The 21,011-nt window shown below is 40.6% G+C and overlaps 1 protein-coding gene across 2 annotated transcripts in view; it reads left to right on the top strand.

The window, feature by feature from the left end:
* LOC118417193 (PH domain leucine-rich repeat-containing protein phosphatase 2-like) overlaps positions 1–17,158 on the top strand; it is a 53,728-nt gene extending 36,570 nt beyond the window's left edge. Inside the window, exons 9-18 of one of the 2 annotated variants that reach the window (XM_035822645.1) lie at positions 6–71; positions 566–626; positions 3,534–3,629; positions 5,516–5,674; positions 9,410–9,607; positions 10,251–10,413; positions 11,596–11,816; positions 12,178–12,384; positions 12,865–13,087; positions 13,468–17,158. In XM_035822645.1, the coding sequence (XP_035678538.1) occupies positions 6–71; positions 566–626; positions 3,534–3,629; positions 5,516–5,674; positions 9,410–9,607; positions 10,251–10,413; positions 11,596–11,816; positions 12,178–12,384; positions 12,865–13,087; positions 13,468–14,682 (2,609 nt within the window). In that variant the 3' untranslated portion in view covers positions 14,683–17,158. The remainder of the gene's footprint in view (positions 1–5; positions 72–565; positions 627–3,533; positions 3,630–5,515; positions 5,675–9,409; positions 9,608–10,250; positions 10,414–11,595; positions 11,817–12,177; positions 12,385–12,864; positions 13,088–13,467) is intronic. The other variant, XM_035822646.1, reaches the window with a different exon arrangement.
* Positions 17,159–21,011: the final 3,853 nt, after the last annotated feature.

Genomic DNA, 21,011 nt, shown 5'->3' with positions numbered 1-21,011 from the left:
CCAAGGCAACGGCATGAGCAGCCTACAGGTGTCAGGGGAGAGACTGGAGGTGCTGAATGCCAGCCATAACAGTGAGTCGCACTGAACCACCTGTTATCTTCGTTAAGACAAGGCGTTAACTCATTAAGAGTAAACCTTGGATGTTTTAGTAGAAATCTAATTGTACCAGTGAGATACACAGCAATAAATTGGATGTTTCTACACTGTACTTCAAATCATTTCCAGCTCTCATAAAGATATAAGTTAGCATTTAGCTACTACATAGATCAAGCTGGAGGCATAGCTGTAGATTTTACAGAAGATTTGAAGCCAAAAGATTTATGATACTTTGGATCTCTTCTACTGATTGTATTCAATCTTATATATTGCACATGATTTAATAAATAGATAACTGTGCTAACATGGATCAAGAAAAGTTGTGCCTGCATGTCATGTATCTCACTTATGGGTTTTTATTATGTTGGTTAATGGTTCTTTGTTGTGTTTTGCACATGTTTCTCATCTTATGATAATGATTATTAATAAACCAAAGGCTGTATCACCACTTTGCACTCTCTTTTGACAGAGCTGTCCACAATAGAGATCACCCCCCCTCCCCACAACTTGGTGACTATCGATGTGTCATGGTGGGTATAACACCACTTTGGTTGCCTTTTCTTTCCTTGATTACAAGTCCTTTGTGTCAAACATTTTTTAAAGCTCCTTTTTATTACTGACTAATTTGACACCAATGGATATTTTTCTTATGCGGACTGTCATTATTCCACCGGGTACCCTAAGGTGCAAAGGTGTTCAAGATACCTTTGAGGAGGCCATCATGACACTTTTTAGAAAAATAAATCAATGTGTTATGGAGGCTTCTTCAACAGTGCTGAATTTGAATATCTGGATATCTGAAGTGTGCATGACTTTGGGTTGCTAATGCTACATGTACATTAGCAGAAGTCTTTTAATTTGAAAATACCATTTTTTAAATAAGAAATATAGCAGTATTAGGGTACCTGGCAGAATTTTGAGAGTTGATGTCAAACTTTACCTCGTTTGGATTTTTCTGAACCATGCCCTGCAACTCTTCTCTTACTTCTGCTCTACCAAAATATGCTGATCTCTGACATTAAGTATGATAACTGGCGAGCGACACCTATTTGGATTGGGAACTAATATTTCGTTTTGGAACAACTCATGATCTGACAAGACGATCCCCTGTAGGACAGGCCCATGAATTATTGACAGGGTAATTCACATGTCCTTTAAGGAATCCAGCAGAGAGTTTCAGAAGATCATTACAACAGGCAAGGACGTTTCTCTGGCATTTATTGCCTGTCTACACTTAAGTGCCTGATATGAATCTGTCCTCTCCACTGTAAAAGAAGATGACATGGCAAGGCTGTCTCCATGAACACATCCTTCTATCTGAAGACAGAAATTTCACTCTGTCCATCCGAAAAATCTAAACCTCGTTGACGAAATCAATGAAAATGCATTTTTGTAAGCTTAAGGTTAGCAAGCTTATCTCCAAAACCCAACCCTGGAAATTTGTTTGTTGGGACAGAATAAAGATGAATTTCACCCCGTCTGTCCAAAACATCTGAAGTTCTTGACATCAAATGGATGAAAATATATTTTCTTTTAGCTTACAACAATGAAAATCAACAACATGGGCTCTCAAACAATGAGGGCTGAAAAAATTCAAAGATGTAGACAGTCCAGGGACACGGTTTGCAATATTTACAGGGTACAAATGTACATGCTGGAATTAATCTACATATATTTCACACAATAGGAAGTGACAGGCAGGCTGGATGATGGATGCACATTTTACTGGTAGCTAATGAAGTGAATTAGTCCATCATTAAGATCAATGGATGCCTTCAGAGGCATTACTCTGTGGATCGATTTTGATGATAAAAGGGCATCTGAAATAAAATAAACTCAATAGTGGCCTTCTAACATCCAATGGCAATCATGTAATTTATAGCAGTTTTGAATTAAATGTTTATTGCATTATTGTATATAAAACAATTTTGGGGAGCAATTTACTTTTCTTTTCTTTTGAATTCGCAAGGGATGCATTTCAATATTGTCCCATGTAACTTCATATTTTGCGACAGAAAAACACAAATTGTTTTTTGATTGTAAGGGAGAAAAGCCAATCTTGTGTTAACACTGTTTCCAAAATTGCTTCCAAGTTCATGATCATTAATATTCCTCCCTGGCTGTCAGGCCCCCAAGGCAAGCTGTCTAGTTCAGATGTAATTACTGCCCGAGAATCCTTTTAGGGGAGACAGACTGATAATATGACTCGCCCCAACTCAGGCGGCTGAGATTACACAACATGGGACGACACCTTTGATGTTTTGACAGCATTTTGAAGAATTCAGCCACCATCATTCTATGGTTAGGCTATGCCAACTCATGGTGTTGTTTTTTTTGGCTTGAAAAGATTATATTGCTATGATATCAGTCTGTAAGATGTTATGGATAAAACTGCTCCTTTTAAAAACAATTTCAACTTAAGCGTGTAATGCACAGTACATGTACATTTGTACCATACCCTTCATTTGGTATCTGTACCAGACTGACCGACGGTAGTGGTACATGTGACAGAATATAGTCAGACTCGGATGCAAATTTTTCTTCTACCCATCAGTTTCCGACTTGTTAACTTGCTCAATTTTTACTTTGAAATGTCTGAACCCAAAAAGATTAATTGGTTTGCTGGATACTCCTGAAAGCTTTCCTGTTTTACTGCCTTGTGAGTATCTGTCTGCACTGTAGAAGTGAGTATGGAGGTTTTAGCGGATGCAGTAGGAGTAGGAGAAGATAGCGTTGTGATTGATTATTTCCTGACACTCCCTGAAAGAAGGGTTATCGATCAGGGTGACCTTGCCATGGTCAGTAATCCCCACTCAGACTCCGGGGCCACTTCAAGTTCTACGTTTGTACCTGTTTTTGGGTAACAGCAATTTCTTTTAGATGTCATTTTTATGGAAATTTTACCTAAAGCTGGTCCACAGTTTGGGCTTCTTGTGAACCATATTTCTTAATTTCTTAGATGATTTAAATCTGTGTTTGCAGAATGTATGGTAAAAGCTTAATTTTTAGCTACATGTATGTGTAGTACAGGGGATTTTATCGGGAACCACTGTAATTAATTTTGGGGGGGTGAAGGGTAAAATTGCAGTTACAAATGTAAGTCACTTCGACCTTTAGTTCCTTTTTCCCCGAAGGACTATTTTATGTAAATATCAACAGTGATTCAACACAATTCAGACTTAACAAAAAGTCTGCAAGATGGTATTCTGATTTAAAGATTTCAAGAATTCTCTGTTTTGAAAACTATGTACATTTTTTTTGTACATTCAGGACTTTTTACACAACTTGTTAAGAAGCTGTTGATGTGAAACGATAAGCCTTTGTCTTGTTTTCCTTCCCTGGAAAGTCACCCTTGAAGATCTCAAGCCCTCACCATTTCTCCTCAGTCTGCTGAGTTATTGATCTCCCTGCATCCATTTATCTCCCTCTCCCTGCAGCAATGCCTTCGAGAAACTGCCGGAGTCCCTGTGCGACTTGAAAGGACTGAAGCTTATCGATGCCAGTAGGAACAAACTTAACTGCCTCCCACCCAGGTAACTTCTGAATCAGTTTTGTTGGTGTTTATTGGTACATGGTGTAACCTTGTGGCTCAAGTGGTAGCAGCTCTCACGGTTTAGCATCTGTTTCTATATAATATTAATATAGTTATCAGTTAACTGGGAAACCCTAGTTCAAGTGCTGGGTTGTTCGTGAATGCACCGTCTTTCAGAAGGGATGTAAAATGGGGTCCTGTATTGGAGGTGGTTCATCGCAGTCCACTGTATTCACCGTATCTTCTTACTTTAGATTTTTTAGATTACATTGTCCAAGGAGGGAGGAAATGAACTGGTATCGTCATACCCTGAAAAGTATTTCTTTTGAAAGACTTGAAAAGGCTGTTGACTAAGTGACAACTACCTAAAAAGATAGCATTTTGTGTATGTGCATGTTTATCAACTACCAGTGCATTTTGTGTATGTGCATGTTAATCAAAGTCTGTTCACGCACACAAGGCCATATGTCTGACTAAACCTTGCCTCTTATGTTGGCTGTACAAGTGAAGCCAGTTGACACAGATAGCACCAGCTTGTGCTGAACCAAATCAGATAACGACTGTAACATATCAAATTCCCAGATCTTTATACATCTAATGGCAGTGCGTTGCACTCAACAGCTTCTTGAGAGGAACTCTTTATATTTGCATATCTCTTTTCAGCCTTCTGCCTCAAGACTTCAAAGGGAGACATTTAGAACATGTTGCTGTAATATATTCCAATGAAGTAGAAATCCTAACCTCGCTGTCATTCAGATTAGATTTCATTTTTCAACAAGCAATGTAAGTTTGAACAACAGACGATAAACTGGATAGTGAAATAGTGAAGTGACATGAAATATCAGTTTTTGGGTAATTTAATGTTTTGTACTTCATAAATTCATATACAAAATGTAATGTATAATCATTGACAATCTCTGCCACTTTGTGTTATTTGAAGATCACTGTTCCTCCCACATGTTTCTCAGTGAGGCGCATGTAAATTGCATGATTGAATAGCTTACTGGTTAAATGTCAAAAGTAATTTCATTAAGCACGGCAGACTAGAAACATGACACAAGTAATATTTTCTCAGTAATTGCACATGCTCATGTAGACCCGACAATTGTAATTATTTTGATATTTCAACAAACATGCATATTTATGAGCCCACAGATTTCACATACAGGGCTATTGATATGCTCCAAAATTTAGACACATTGGTGCATGTATTTTCTAGTTGTATCACCCAGTCAGGTCTTTTGATAACAGAAACTCGTAACAGGGAATGTGTTTGGTTTGGCCAAATGTATAATGTCCTAATGTAATGTTGCCTGCAGGCTTGGCAACTTGGTCTTAAAATAGAGCCATACTTACTGATCAGAATACTAATGAGTCAGTGAAGGATGCAGGCAAAGACAAGCCTGGTTTTTGCTTCACATCCATTTCTTCTTTTTATGAATTTTATTTGGTAATATGTGAACAAACAAGAGGGATTAACTTTTTTGTTTTGCTTAACGAGTAAACCACCTTTAGGCATAACACACCAGTTGTGTAAGATCATACTGCCAGGTTTGTCCACTCACACAAGGATGAACCCCTACTCTTTACAATAAGGGTGGTATGTAACTACTTAAAATGTGGCTGTCCTCAAATACAGGTCCTCCGAATGTACGTCCCATTCTAAATGATGTCTCTAGCAGGATGTTTGTACTAATTTTAACCTGAGTTGAATGAGGTTATAGGTGTAAAGTGCCTTTCCCAAGGGCACAACATAGGGACCTGAGTGTCAGGGATTCGAGTTAGCAATCAATGCCACCGTGCCACAAAGCCACTGTGCCACAAAGCCACTGTGAACAATCAAAAGTGTGGTTGACATCATGACTGTTTTTGACCATCTTCCCACAGGATATTCTGGCACGTCCCCAAGCTGACCAGACTGAGAGTAGGACACAACCGCCTGTCCGCCCTGCCTGACCGGGTAGACAACTGCCTGCTGAAGGAACTGGACCTCCAACATAACAGACTCACCCACCTCCCCGCCGCACTACTCATGAGGGCTCACAGGTGGGTTCATGGGTGCCCAAAAAGAGCAAAGTCTTGATTCTTTTGGCTTGTCTTTATGTTTGTATGTCGAAAAATACTGTAGGGGATCCATTCCAGTGTGTGTGGTTTAAACCTTACAGGCTGGATTTGAGTTGACTTCCTGAAAACATGACCTGTTATTTCAATCCAAGATGTGGAAGATCTCTCTCTCAAAAAAAATGAAGGAATGAATAAATGAATACATGGTGCAGCATTGCCATAATAAATGCTACTATTTTAAGTTGGTTGCTTTGCTAGTTTTTGAACACAATGACTGCAATATAACATTTCTTCATTTTTTCACTGACCATGTACCTTTGTATCTTACATACATGTGTGCATTTGTTCTCAACACCGTTATAAAAGATTTCACCCAATTGCAAGACAAGGGAAGTTTTTGAAGGACACAACAGTCATCATCTGTACCTCTTTATATTGCTTGTCTCTAAAAGCAATATATTGCTTTATGTCATCCTTGCCCCCCTCCCCATCTATTCCCCAATGCTGAAGAATTGCCCATCAAACGCTGGTAAACGCTGCCATTGTGAACCCATAGAGAGGGGATGTAATTTTATGCCCCATTAACAGTCTGCTGTTTTAACAGAAACTCGTTAGTTCCGAAGCGGGGTCGTCGACCCCGGGCTTCCGTCACTTTCATCCCGGCCAGACGTACTTGGAACCATCCCAAGATTCTCTCCGCTTGGATATTCCCAGATCCTCCGATATCCAGTAATCTAACAGTGTAGTAATCAATCACTTGGAGGCACATGTATATTACATAGTCATGCTACACAGCAGTAAATGGCTCTACATGGCCAGGGTAATAAGAAAAATGCTCTGAATAAGCCTTTAGGAGATAGTAATATATTTTTTTTTTTGTTCATATATCATCATTTCTGTCCTGTCATGAAGTACACTAGTTGTTTAATTCCAGTTTATATTTCAAATTTCTTTTTAAGTTTCATTGGGAGTCATTGTGATACATGTTCGTGTATGCCAATGTGGCCTCTTCCGAGTTATAATTTTGTAGTCTTCATAGCATGTCGTATATAAATTTTGCTCCCTCAATCTCAAAGGTACGTTTAAGAACATCTTAATGTGCATGTCATTACTAGTATTCAATAATGTATTTTCAAAGTTTATTACAACATTGGTATGTGTTTGCATACAATTTCATGACTGTACATGTGTACTACCAATACACTTACAAAGTACAACGTACATGATTGATCAAGTTAGATTATCACTTAAGATTTAGTAATGAAGATCATTGCATTATGCTTTGTGTATGTGCAGCTATCCATAACATTATTACAACATAATACATACAGATTTCTTAACTAGGACAATCTCTACATTCTATCAAGAAATGACATACAGCCGTTCCCACCACTAAAACACAAACCTTTCATCACAAGGAAACCTGTTACCACAGAGAACATTCTAACCTTTACAAATATGCATCTGATGATGATTTTAGATGGCATGTAGGCGATATATGCATAGCTTGTGCTCAAAATTTAATGGAAGAGAGATAAAATCGGACAGTGTCATAGATTACCATCTGAGTTGATGTGCCCATTTGTCAGCCCTCCCCATCTCTGCCTGCTGACAAATGGTCTCCTACTGATCCCTCCTAAGCCAGGCAGCCTTGGCAGGATGAGGCTGTGAAAGGGGGATTTGGGGGGATGTTTCTGTATCTCAACTGGTAGCAGCCTCACAGTTGAGTTTCTGGTAATTGGGACACTTTGTCTAGTCCTGGGAAGCGCATCTCGTTTGGGGCTGCCCTCATCTTCTAGAAGGGACCTAAAATGAAGGTCCCATGTTCGCGGGGATCAGTTCAGTTTATTTATTTAGCCAGGAAAGTGCATCGCCTACTGGCGTTTTTCAATGCCTCCTGGGGGGCCCGGGAGACCCCAACATAAAATAAAATAAGATTGTAACAACTTATCAAAAGGAAAGCAAAGGAGTTGCCTGGAGCAACAAGGATGGGGCTTCCAGCCTATCAGACGAGTGTAGAAATATACCCTGCTACAATGTTCCTTTCCATTGAAAATAATATTTCCACATGTAGGATATCTTGATACGATGGTATAGCAATAAAAAAAAAGGTTGACGTACAGTAATTTTGAGGCCGTGTAACTGTACATGTAAGGGAATTTAGAAAATGTGCAGATATCGTAGTTAGATATTTTCAGTTTCTTAATAGGATCAGTGCAAACCCTTTTACCTCCTCATCAATGTTAACATGAGACAGGAAGCTGTCTGTATGGGGAAAAACATCCTGCCCCTACTTAGACTAAAATCTTAACATCTTAGAAACATCACATAAAACTGCTGTGGCCATACATGACTTGTAATTAGTAAGATGTATGCCTGCTATTGATAATCCCCAGTTGTTGTTTTTTTCTTTTATTATCTGAGTTTTCTGTAATTAAGCTGGCATTCACACTGCCAATGACCTTTTGCTGAATTTGTTGATCACCATGTTTCCAAATTGCTAGGGTGTCAAACATATTTTTTGCTGAAAATTTACCTCTTTGCATTATACGTGGCTCCGTGACCTACGAACATCGGCTAGTCCCTAAAATCATGCCTCGGTCAAGAGAATGCAGAAATTTATGTATTGTGGCAGAAGATGTCCTTTAAAGCTGGCAGACTCATCAGGCAAGCTCTTTTCTTGCTGATGCTGGCATAGTTTGGAGCCACAAAATCACTGTTATCACAGCAGTCTATGCATGGTTGAGTGTACATTGCAATTCCCACTCGTAGTAGGAAAACATCACATGCATTCTGGTTTTGTTATCAGCTTTGTCACCATGATTTAGGAAGGAAATATAGCACTGACCTACTTCAGCTAATGGGATATCTGTGTTGTTGGTTTCCTCAGAATATTAAGTGGTAAAATGGACGCATGCGTTTGTCATGAAATACAATTACACTGATATCAGAAGGCAAAGTCTTTAATATCCTGGCATTTCAGTTTTCACAGATGGCTGCACTAACTTATTGTACAACATTTGTTGGAAAAAAATGACATTTTTATGCTGGTCAGATCAGACCACTTTCCCATAGACATATTTTGCTATGGTTCACCCTTCATGATGTGTACAATAGAAGCCAGTTAATTGCACAACGGATAGCCGCACACTTCTGTTAATTGCACAGAATCCCAAAATCCCAAACCAGTGTTGTCTAGCTGGATAACTTTGCATTATTGCACCACCCGGATAATTGGTTGAAATACGCTGGCAAATGGGTCGTGCAATTAAACAGATTCTACTTTACTGGTATTCGTTTAAGTAGTCCGACTTAGAAGAGGAAATGACAGGAAAGACAGCAAGCCTGTCCTAACCCTTGCTTCCTGTCCTCAGGTGCTGCATACATATGTCATGTACAATGTAACTGGCTGGTGACCCTGCTGCAGCTTGCTTCCTCGAGAAACAGGAAATACAGCTAACCTCTCCTAACCATGACTTCCTGTCCGCAGGTTGCGTGTGCTGAACCTATCGTATAACCGGCTGGTGACCCTGCCGCAGCTCGGCCTCTCTGAGAAACAGGAAATACAGCTAACCTCCCCTAACCATGGCTTCCTGTCCGCGGGTGCGCGGGTGCTGAACCTGTCGTGTAACCGGCTGGTGACCCTGCCGCAGTTTGGCCACTCTTAGAAACAGGAAATACAGCTAACCTCCCCTAACCATGACTTCCTGTCCACAGGTTGCGGGTGCTGAACCTATCGTGTAACCGACTGGTGACCCTGCCGCAGCTGGGCCCCTCGGAGAAACTAAAGAACGTGGAGGAGCTGTACCTGTCCTCCAACTACCTGGTGGAGCAGTCGCTACTCGTCATCGCTGGGTACCCGCGCCTCAAGGTGCTGCACATGGCCTACAACATCATCAAAACCATCCCCGCAAGGTAAGGGGAGCTTAAAGCTATATATAGGAAGAACTTTGTTGCATGACAATTGCACAATGTGTGACAACAACTATTACACAAAGTACGAAACAGATAAAACTTAACATCCTAATTACTACAACAATGAGGGCTAACATAGGTCTTTGATATAGTGTTGCAGTTGAGTAGGGCTAATCATGAGTTTCGGTATTCTTTTTATCAACAAAGCAACCTTTGATACATTTGCCTATTTTTACATGAAATGTCACTAATGTCACTCATGTGTAAATCATGTATACCTTATTGTTTTTTATGAGCACAATGAAAAGTGAATCATGTGTCAATGAAGGTTAGACATACAGGTAATAAGATGTTACAACTAGCATCAACTAGTTTTCGTCAGTGAATTTACCTATTTTTACATTATGGTGGTTGTGGCATCTCAAGATAAATACAAATATGCCTGTAAAGAATAGATGAAAGTTGAATCTCTTCTTCTGGATAAATCAAATTTAATTCAGACGTTTCAAACGACATCCGTCGTTCTTCTTCAGTGAAATAAAGATAAAAGTTTACAACTCTGCGGAATATGCCTGTAGTATTGAATCCCTTGAAATCTGTCGTATTTGATTGGAGAAATGTGAATAAGTCATTTCTGTTGCAGGTTCTTTGTGCGACTGGAGCAGCTGGAGGACATTAACCTGTCTGGGAACCACCTGACGCAGCTGCCAGCCACCATCACACAGCTGCCCAAGCTGCAGGTGCTGCGGGCACACTCCAACCACCTGACGAGCCTGCCGGACTTCTCACAGGCCAAGCTACTCAAGGTCAGCAAGTTACACACTCATGATTCTGTTATGTTTAGTGTAGAGGTTGTATATAGATTATAATGCCTTTATTAACTAAAACCCAACATGTAAATTGGCAATTGTAAAACAAAGCAAATCAAAAGTTTTTGTTTTCTAAAAGTGCCCAGTGATTTTGCTGGACAAAACCTGTAGCTCTACATGCATGCACATCCACATGTAGATTGCAGCTATACAACTAAGGATGCAAAACACTCACAAGGAATGTATTGTATTAATGTAGCTTTTGTGTTGCTTAGGATTTTTTCCTTGATCTCTTTGATCCATCTTCATCATCATTCCTCTTTGACTCATTATCTCATCGAAAAATGGACACTCATTGGCCCCACAAAGGAATTGCATGGATCTGCCTAACTAGATGATGTTTCAATCAGTTGACACATAAATGAAATTTGAGTAGAGAATGAGAGGGTTACAAGGTGAGAGTGTCTACTAATTTCTCACTGCCACTCACACCAGACAGGTGATTAGTCTCAAGCCATTTGACCCCATTTTCCAAGGCTGAGTCCACTCTTCAGCTTAATTGCACATTTTTACTGTTGTCAAGAAGGCTGTGTTCTTGGTAGCATTTGTATGTATGTGGTTGAGCTGCATAACTCAATATTCACCACTGAATATCATTGTCAACAATTCTTCTAGAGATGTCTTTTCTTTGTAAAGAGCTGTCTGTGTCACCTTTGCGAAGAGAGTTATGTTTTAAATGCCAGTTTTGTGTTCTGAACACGCTATGGTCATGATTTTTCAGCCATAGATAGCTACAATCTATTGGGACAGAGAGTAAATGTTGTAGGTTTGGGGTCCTTGGCCCCTGAACAGCAATGGCTGATTTTGTTTGAGACTATGAAAGAGAAAATACTATATATCTTATTACGTTTATGAACAATATTCAAATACAATTCAATCTCTACAACTGGATAAAAATGGAGATTTACTTTCGGACGTTTCAAGTGACACCCATCACTCTTCTTCAACGTCGCTAGAATAAACTGGCAGAAATAATTCAATACAAGTACATCTAACTAGTAGAAAAAAGGTTGAACATGTAAGGATTGTATGCAAATGTCACTCTATGATGTACAACTAATTCTTTTTGGCATGGACAATGAATTGTGAATCATGGCTTAATGTGCCCCCACCCCCCAGGTGCTTGATGTGGGCTGTAATGAGCTCCGTGAGGGCAGCCTGTCGGGTGACCTGCTGTCCCAGCTGAGTGAGCTGGACCTGGGAGAGACGCAGCAGTTCAGCAAGGCGGAGACTCTGGTCAACGGTTCTACCGGCCTGGCTCTGCTGGGGGCCGGACCAGACGGACAGGACTCCACACTCTGGAGATACGGCTGCGCACAGACGTACGGACAGAGGAACAAGTGAGGAACTGTCATACTTAAATTTTGAATTGTGAAATCTTAACCACTCCTACCTCTGTACATGTAAATGTTGGGCACCAAAAGATGTGGTACCTGTATTAGTGTCATACAGAGGAACTCTAATCCGTGCAGCTTTTGATTGTTAACTCTTTTTCATGTAATAATTTGGACAAAGGAACAATTCTTATTCAATTTCCTCTTCCACACAGTCACACACTCCATCTAGTGTGACACACTCCATCTAGTGATTCCCCAGAAAGGGGTTGTTGGTAGTCAGCTAATGAGATTGAGAACAGAAAAATGTTCTGATTATTCTGTCATCATGACCTTGTAACATGTTATTTGCGTGCGTCCTCTCCAGCCTTTGTGTCAGACAAGTCCTGAGACCCACCTACGGCGCTGACAAGAACGAGGGTCTGTTTGCCGTGTTTGATGGCGGGAGGAACGCCGACGTGCCGCAGCAGCTCCAGACGAGCGCGGCAGAGATTGTACAGGAGGAGGTCAGGAAACACCAGGAGGGGGACAAGGACAACAGCCACATGAAGTACTCTGTACTCACCGCTCACAAGTAAGTTCAGTTACAGCCACATGAAGTACTCTGTACTCACCGCTCACAAGTAAGTTCAGTTATAACCACATGAAGTACTCTGTACTCACTGCTCACAAGTATAAGGTCATTTACAACCAGTCAGAAATATCTACAACATAGTAATAGAACCATGATATAACAAGGTTGCTAATTGTGTTTTATCTAGAAATAAAGTCTTTAGAATTTCATTTGAAATAGGAGATGATACATTTTCTCTTGCATTCAATAGAGTAGTTCAGTTAAAGGTCCATGAAGAATCTATATCAATTGTCCAATTAGCATAACTATTCTTTGGGAGAACACGCAAACTTTTCAGTTACAGGTCTCTGATATGTTACACAATTGCTTGACACAATTGAAATCTGCTTAGTGAAAAGTTCTTGTTAACAGTTCTAGTTACACCAAATTAGTTTTCCAAGTGACATCAAGATCATTGGAGTGTGTCTTTGGTTCCCACAGGAGACTAGGTTCTGTAGGTCAGAAGCTTGGATCTTCCGGAGTCTTCTGCCACCTGCAGAGGTTAGCCGAGGATGCCTACACTCTACACCTGGCCAACGTGGGCACCTGCCAGGCCGTGCTGTGCAGGGAGGGTGTGGCTGTCAGCCTGTCCAGGTGCCACACCCTGGTGGGAGCTCCGGAGGAGGGGGTGAGGGTGATGGATGTGGACGGCATGTTTACTGAGGTAAGGAGGGTTGGGAGTTACTGGGGATTGCAGAGAATCGTGATGGTGATGGTGTAAATCTGGGCAGATATAGAAAATGCAACCAAAAACAAATTTTAGTAAATAAAACTATTAAAAGATTGTCTAGATTTCATTATTGATAAGGTGGTGACAAATTGTAATAAGATCATGTTATGTTCATGTGAAGAGATTCATGCAGCCTTCTTCCTCCTACAAATTTGGTGCCAGGAAAGAGAGATTCTGAAGTTTCTATCAAGATGTTTTAAACAGCACATGTCTATGTATGAAGACTTGGAATGAGCCATTCGATAAACTTCTTACACTTGTGATCCTTTTGTCTAATTGGACTGATGCATTTCTGTTTGTGTTTTGTACTTCAGGACAACAAAGTCAGTGGAGTGACAGAGGCCACCAGACAACTGGGTCGGAACTACCTGCACCCCACCATCATCCCAGATCCTTACGTCCATTCCGTCAACCTCACGCCGCGGGACGAGTTCGTCATCCTCGCCTGTAGGGGATTGTGGGATTATGTTGCCCCCATGGAGGCAGTTGACGCCATCCGTAGTAAGAACAACCCGCTGAAAGCGGCAAAGTTGCTGAGGGACATCGCGCAGGGCTGCGGTTCGCAGGACAACATCAGTGTGGTGGTTGTTCGGTTACAGGAATGTGAGGAACCAGAGGATAACTGTGCTGTTATTCAGCCGGAGGACCAGCCACCGTCCATGGAGAACCTCACCGTGTCCGATTCAGGCGAGAGCGACACAAAGGCTGAAGGGAGCGAGGTTAGAACTAATGGGAACGGGGTAACCGTGAGTGAGGGAAATGGGGTGGAAGGGTCGGTGTCAACTATTTTGGACGACAGGTCGTCGGTGTCTTCTCTCCAGAGCACGTCAAACTCTGCGGGTAGTCAGGCAGACGAGCAAGAGTCGAAGGTGGCTCTGGCTGACGTGACGGCAGGTTTGGACAAACACGCCATTCAGGAGGCGGTCCACAGAGACAGGCACAAGAAGGCTTACCAGTCCAAGTCCCACAGTCTGACGTACGGAGCAGAACGGCCCCTGAAGAATGGGTGGAAGGCAGACAGAGGTGGCTGGGTATCTGACAATGCAGTGGATGACAGTGATGAGGAAGGGGTGGAAAACATTGCCACAGAGGTCCAGGTTGAGGTGGAAGTGTACACCCCCTCCCACACCCCCTCCCATAAGCCTAACATTGTAACAATAGTCAATGCCGTGGTCGCTACGCCTCACCCTGTTGAAAACGGACTACACGAAGACAAAGAGAAGCCAACCAGTGAACAAAATGGGGCCATAAATGGGCACGCAGACGCGGATAAAACACCGCTGAAGTCTTCCAAGAGAGCCAATGGTTCGGTGGTGCCGGACTCGGACGTTATCTGCAAGATTGAGATCGCTCCTCCTAAGCCCCCTCCCCGCAGTTACTCCAGCCCGCCCACCCTGGCAGTAGACACTTCCACGGATGGAAGCACGTCACCGGTCCGTAAACGAGCCGTGGAAAACGGGCACGCCGCGAACGGCCACGAAATGCAGGGGGTTGAGGAGGAGACGGAGGAGTACGACACTGCGTTGTAATATGATACTTTTGTAAGCTGACACGTTATTGCTACATTTGTAATACGATACTGCTTTACGATGGAGAAGTGTGCTGTAATGTGATACAACAATGTAACACAATACGGCATTGTACATAAGGAAAATGCCATTTGTACAGACTATAGCCCGTAAACCGGTCCAGTCCCTAAGCCGGGACATGTCCAGAAATTTGTACCTCATAGATGTATCTGTCCGCATGGTTGATTGAATGTATTAAGAGACATTTAGACAGAAGGTGACCAAAGGTACCAGAAACAGGCTTATCTTGTCTTATCTGTAGAGTGAGATGTCCAAATACTACTGGTAGATATTCTACAAATCTTATGGACTGATTCTCCTGATGTATGGAACAATATGGCTCACTAGAAAATATTATAGAGTAAGACTTGTAAGTACATGTAAATTGTGAATACAGTAGTTAAGTCATTTGCAACAAAGAAGATTGTGGGATGATTTAGAATTTCCAAGTACATTGCAAGGCAATGAAAGGATGATATCCTTAATGAAAATGGTCAAAGTATTGAGATTTCCAGACTTCAGTTTTGGGCCGGGGTGGCATTGAAAAGAAAACTTGATTATTGAAGAGACAAAGGACAAAAGTATCAATAGTGTTGACCGTTGATCTATATGTGGCATATTGTCAATGCGATTAACTGCTGAACACCTTGCGACCCAGAAATACAGTGTGGTTACCACAGCACTGAAAGGATACTTTTGAAAATGGATTTAAATGCTTGTTGATCTTACCCAGTAACTAGTCTGGCTAAGTTTTAGTACTCTTACACTTGTAGATAAATCATTGTTTCTGTCCTAAATGTTCATCCTTGAAAATATCTTCTAGGTCCTTTGCCATACGTTTAATCCCTTGCCACCTATTCAAATTAGAGGTTGCCGATATGCCAAGTACAAAATGTATCAAGTCTCAGATTGTTTGGGAAATTGTATGGATCTGCTTTTGTGCCACTTATGGAATTTTCCAAAAATCCCTTTGAATAGTTTAAGATTGTAGGAAGAACGGTCCGTGCCATGTATATACTATTAGTTATTTTGGCTACCCACTGTGGAATGTGTGACTATGTGGTGCTCAATATGCTATATGAACATCAAGAATTGGACTATATGTATATGTAATTTAGATGAATTAAGTAGGCTACTGGATTTACCAAATGTAAACTCTCTACTGTCTAAACTTGCCTTAACTTGTACTATTTTTCTGGGAACTTGTGTATTTCTTATCTCCAAACTGTTCTAGTACATAGTTTTTATAAATTGCCAGCACACATGGATGTTATTGAGTGAGAGAGACAGAGAGAGACGGTGATGTTGGTTGGTTGTTACCTGCTCTTCTGTTTAATGAAATTGTACAGTTAAGATTTGAACTGACCAATCACAAGACTTTTTCCAACACTTGAAATATATTTGAAATTCTTGGCTTCTATTTTATTTTTACATTTCAAACAGTCTTAATTTTATTTAGTTATCTTAAGCTGGCATTTGTTTAAGAAGGACATTCGTTTCAGTGCTTATATTGTTGATTTGATTTTGTATTGTAGATATGATTTGGCTAGTTAAATTAGATAACATCTGTTTAGAAGGAAATCAATTTTTTTGCGCGTGAAAATGCTTTTCTTTTGAGATAGGTGAGAAATAATTTTGATTCAGCATTACTCAAAGAATGCATTATTGTTTGGTTGTTGAAAGAATTGTTTCGAGTGATCGCTAAAAAATTTCTTTGTACTCGTGCCAGTAATTATACAGTTGAAACTGAGATTGAGATAGTGTGGAAAGTAAATTTGAATAAGAATGTGCAACTGAGGCAGTCTGCTACATGTAGGTTCTAGTAGTGTAACTTTCTCAGTTCTATTCATTCCATTCACTGGCTTGAACATTTTGTGTATATGTGTATGTATAAAACTATTTTAGATTTATTTTTCTTACTAAATTAACTTTGATGATTTTTTTTTTTAATTTTCTACTACAGGGTAGTTTCACGAGTGGAGGTATTGCTCTGTTCTAAGAACTGTGCCAATTTCGATTGTTTGAATACAGACTTGAAAAGCCAAAAGGAAACTTGAACTTTGTATAGTCGTATACTTGGAACAACTGCCAAGTGATCTGCTTGAAGAATTTACATTGTGAATTTTGTATATTTCTCTACTTCAAGAAATGGAATATTGAAAAAAGGAATGTGCCACCATGTTTAATAGTGGGAAACTGACCTGTAATGTATTGTAAGATAAGGAAAGAACACAGAAGAATATTAATTCGGATTAATGTGTATTTTAACTGTTTATCATGATGTGTCATTCTTTTGTAATCTCCACAACAGTGTCATAGATAATAAGGCAACGAAAACTTTCCACCAAGTAGCCTTGTTTCCTGAGAAGGTGTTGATGAAACAACTCTACACTCAGCCTTCTGTCAGAACAATGAATTCCCTTGTTTCAAAAGTTAATTGTTGTCAACTTGTGTCACATGTCTTTGAGTTCTGTTTTCATCCACCGTTCAAGGAAATGTACACAGAAGTGGTCTTGGTAAAGATTACGACATTGAATTTGTACTTAGTTTGTTCCCCGTAGCTAATCACACTGACAGAGAGACTTGCCCACAAACATACATGTAACATTACACATAATACATAATGTTCAAATCTTTTTTTTTTAAATGCCGATAAGAAATACATGTGTCTGATCAATGGAATGTACAACAACACGACAGGACAGTTGCTTAATGAACTTACAAGTATTTCTTTTGTGTTCCAGTTGATATATATCTTACACGCATGTAATTGTTTTGTAGGTCATACCTCATTTGTTGTGTGATTCAATGTCTTAGTGTACTACATGTGTAGGACCACAGAAAGAATAGCCTACTGGAATGCCAACCCAAGTGTGGGTCAAAATGAAGTCAAACTCTTACACACACACAAAACTATTCATGTGCATGTAACATACACACATGTCTAGACTTATACAGAAATGTACATACAATACAGCGACAGACTGTTGGCAGTTGTGCTGTTTCGAATCACACAATTTTTGCCCATGTAATATGACAAATACTTTACAAAATGTAAAACACCGACTTGCAAATCACTTGTATGCTTGTCCTCAAACTGACCACCTGTTAAAAACAACTGTTGTAGGTGTGGCCCTCTTGCCTCAGGGCTGACCGTCTTAAGCATGTTTGCCAGCATTATGAGCTAACTTCATAGGGTAGTTGCAAGGGTGACAACAAGAAAGGAAGAAGTGTCCATTCTATCTTCATAACGTTGTGTAAGAGTCAATAGTTTTTAACACTAATATATGATTTATGTACTGTTGCTACATAACGTTATATTACCAGGGATCGACTTCTCTAGAGGCAGTGGCTAATGAAATGCCCCACGTTTTTAATGATTAGTGGCATCTGTGCTTTTACCAGGCACGGCAGGGTCTGCCCTTGTCTGTACTGGTAAGCTCAGTAGCTGAACTCTGATGTCAGCAATGTTGTTCTCCATCAGGAAGTCAGTAGGGCGGATCTGAGAACCGATGTCGTCACGGATCATCATGAAATCCACGATCCCGAACTCTTTAACCTGGGAGGAGCGACATGAAAGAATTGAAACAAGTGACCGTAGGTAACATAGTCTGTGACGTCGGTCTGGTATATGTTGGTTGTTTTGTCTTCTTTGGTGTGTGACGTTGTGCTTATATCCTATAATGATTCTTTTCATGGTGTTAGATATATCGTTTTATTTAAAGTTGCTTAATCCACACTGTAAATGAGTTCGGACAAGAGGCTGAAGGTACAAGTTAAGTATATATGAAGACAGCATTATTATAATAATAAAAGTACCAACCATGTTCCTTCAAAACGTAAATGGTCATTGGCCCGCAACTACATAAAATTTCCATAAATAGATTATACTGTCATATTCAAGTAGATCGAAGTTATCAAACATATCATGACCAGCTGGTCGCAGCTGTTGACAAAGGTGAACAACTTCCAACTTGTGTGTATGGTAAAATCATAATCCAACATATTTCGAGAAAGGTGAACAACTGTCAAAGCGGCCCTGGACCAAACACCGCAAGACGAACAAATTGTAGGGGTGATATTTTTATACATCCATAATAAAACCAGCAGCCGCGAAAAAAAACAACGTGCATCATCGTCAACCTCAGTGCAGAGGACCTGCCAAACAACGTACGTATGCGACAACGGGAACATGCAGATACAGATGCGAACGCGAATAACTTTGACGATCAAATAAAACTACGCATCTGCTTGAGAGTATCCAATTACATCATGATCCACATACAGAGGATCTGGACCAATACACCGCAAGACGAACAAATTGTAGGGGTGATATCTTTATACATCCATAATAAAAGCAGCAGCCGCGAAAAAAAAACACGTGCATCATCGTCAACCTCAGTGCAGAGGACATGCCAAACCACATAGGATTCAGATAATGGGAGCATACAGATACAGATGCGAACGCGAATAACTTTGACGATCAGATAAAACCACGCATCTGCTTGACAGTGTCCAATTACATCATGACCCACATACAGAGGATCTGGACCAATACACCGCAAGACGAACAAATTGTAGGGGTGTTATTTTTATAACATCCATAATAAAACCATCTGCCGCAAAAACAAACCCACGTACATCATCGTCAACCTCAGTACAGAGGACCTGCCAAACCACATAGAATTCAGACAACGGGAACATACAGATACAGATGCGAACGCGCGTAAACGTGACAAAACTAAAAGTCTGTCGACCAGAGGGTCTGGTCACAGACTAATTAAATTGGGTATCTGTATCTATATAGTCGGTATAACCGCCCTTCGGCGTAACACACTAGCTTCGCAGGCACGCGACGTGGCAGCAGCTGGCTATATTACACCGAAGGACCCGTCATACGAGTACCTAACTTTATTCACATCTATCTGCAAGCGTTCTTCGAAACTATCCGAAGAAGATGCCCCTACTATGCTTGGTGATAACAAATTCCACTCTACGATAGTTGAGGGAAAATACGAATTTTTGAACACATCAACCCTAGGTACTTGGAGTCATGGCTGTTTCTTGTCCTTTTTTGAGCTGGTATTACATACTTATCAGTCGGCACGTCCACCATTTTTTTATTGGTAATTTTGTACATCATGCAAAGTCTGGACATTTTTCTTCTGTCTTCAAGTGACATCCACTGCAGATCTGTTTTCATTTTGGTAACTCTAGCATCCCTGTTGCAGTTGTTTGTACAAAATCTGGGTAAATTTTAGATAGCTGAAATTTTGTTCACCTTGTTTGTATTTTTATGATCTTGGGTTTGGGAATACAGAGACAGGTCAGTGGCAGTCACTTACGACCCGTGTCTTGAAATGACTTGGACATTAGAAGAAGCTAAAAATTCGAAATTTCAAATCTACTTTGTCCAATGTAACGCATGTGTCGTCCGTAAGTCATTGCACTGAACGTAAAGGTAAGAACACTAGCACAATAGCAACTTAAAATCATAAGTTATAAACACCTGCCTGTGGTGTGATGATTTCCTTGAACTCGGCAGCAGTCAGGTCTTGTTGGAGGGGCACTGTGAAAGCAGGCCGCCCCCTGACTATGTACACACGGACAGGCCAACAGCCTACAATACAGAAGAACAAAATACAATATGAGAAGTTGTGGTACTAGTATTCCTTGGGACGACGTTGCTGCTGAAACGCCCATGAAACTGCCTTATATACTAGTATTATACGACGTACGATATATGATGTGTGTATATTTCTAGCTGGGTATACATTTCAATTTTTTGTTTCTTTGTTAAAACATCCCGGTCGCGTCCTGGTTTCGAAATGTGACCCATTAAAAGCCTTAGCAAGTACATTGTGGACATGCATATGGACACGAGTACAAAAGTCAAGTAAAACTTTAAAGGCCAAAGTTTTCAGAGAAAATCGACAAACTCTCGAAGCAGATGTTGGGTGAATGAAAGATCGCAATATTTTCTGAGTGACGGCCGGGCCTCTTGGACAGTCCTTTCCCATGTAAGCAGATGAGTAATTGAATAAAAGGCCAAAGTTGTTACAGGAAAACTGGTAATATATTCTTAACCTATTCAATGCGTACAAGATATGATATGATATTATGTAGACATGAATGTAGGCGGCGCTTCGAATGGCGGGCATGGTGTTACAGGGGCTCCTCGTGCGGCGCCTTATAACTATCCTTTTATGTCAACTAGCGTCTTAAACGTCATTCTAGACGCGTGTGAAGATGTCTGGACTTACTTGGAAAAGTTTTCAGAGGCTTTAAGC

Source organism: Branchiostoma floridae, chromosome 6 (assembly GCF_000003815.2).
Source record: "Branchiostoma floridae strain S238N-H82 chromosome 6, Bfl_VNyyK, whole genome shotgun sequence".
NCBI classification, from domain to species: domain Eukaryota; kingdom Metazoa; phylum Chordata; class Leptocardii; order Amphioxiformes; family Branchiostomatidae; genus Branchiostoma; species Branchiostoma floridae.
The sequence above is the reverse complement of the archived record's forward strand: the minus strand, read 5'-3'. Positions and strand labels throughout refer to the sequence as shown.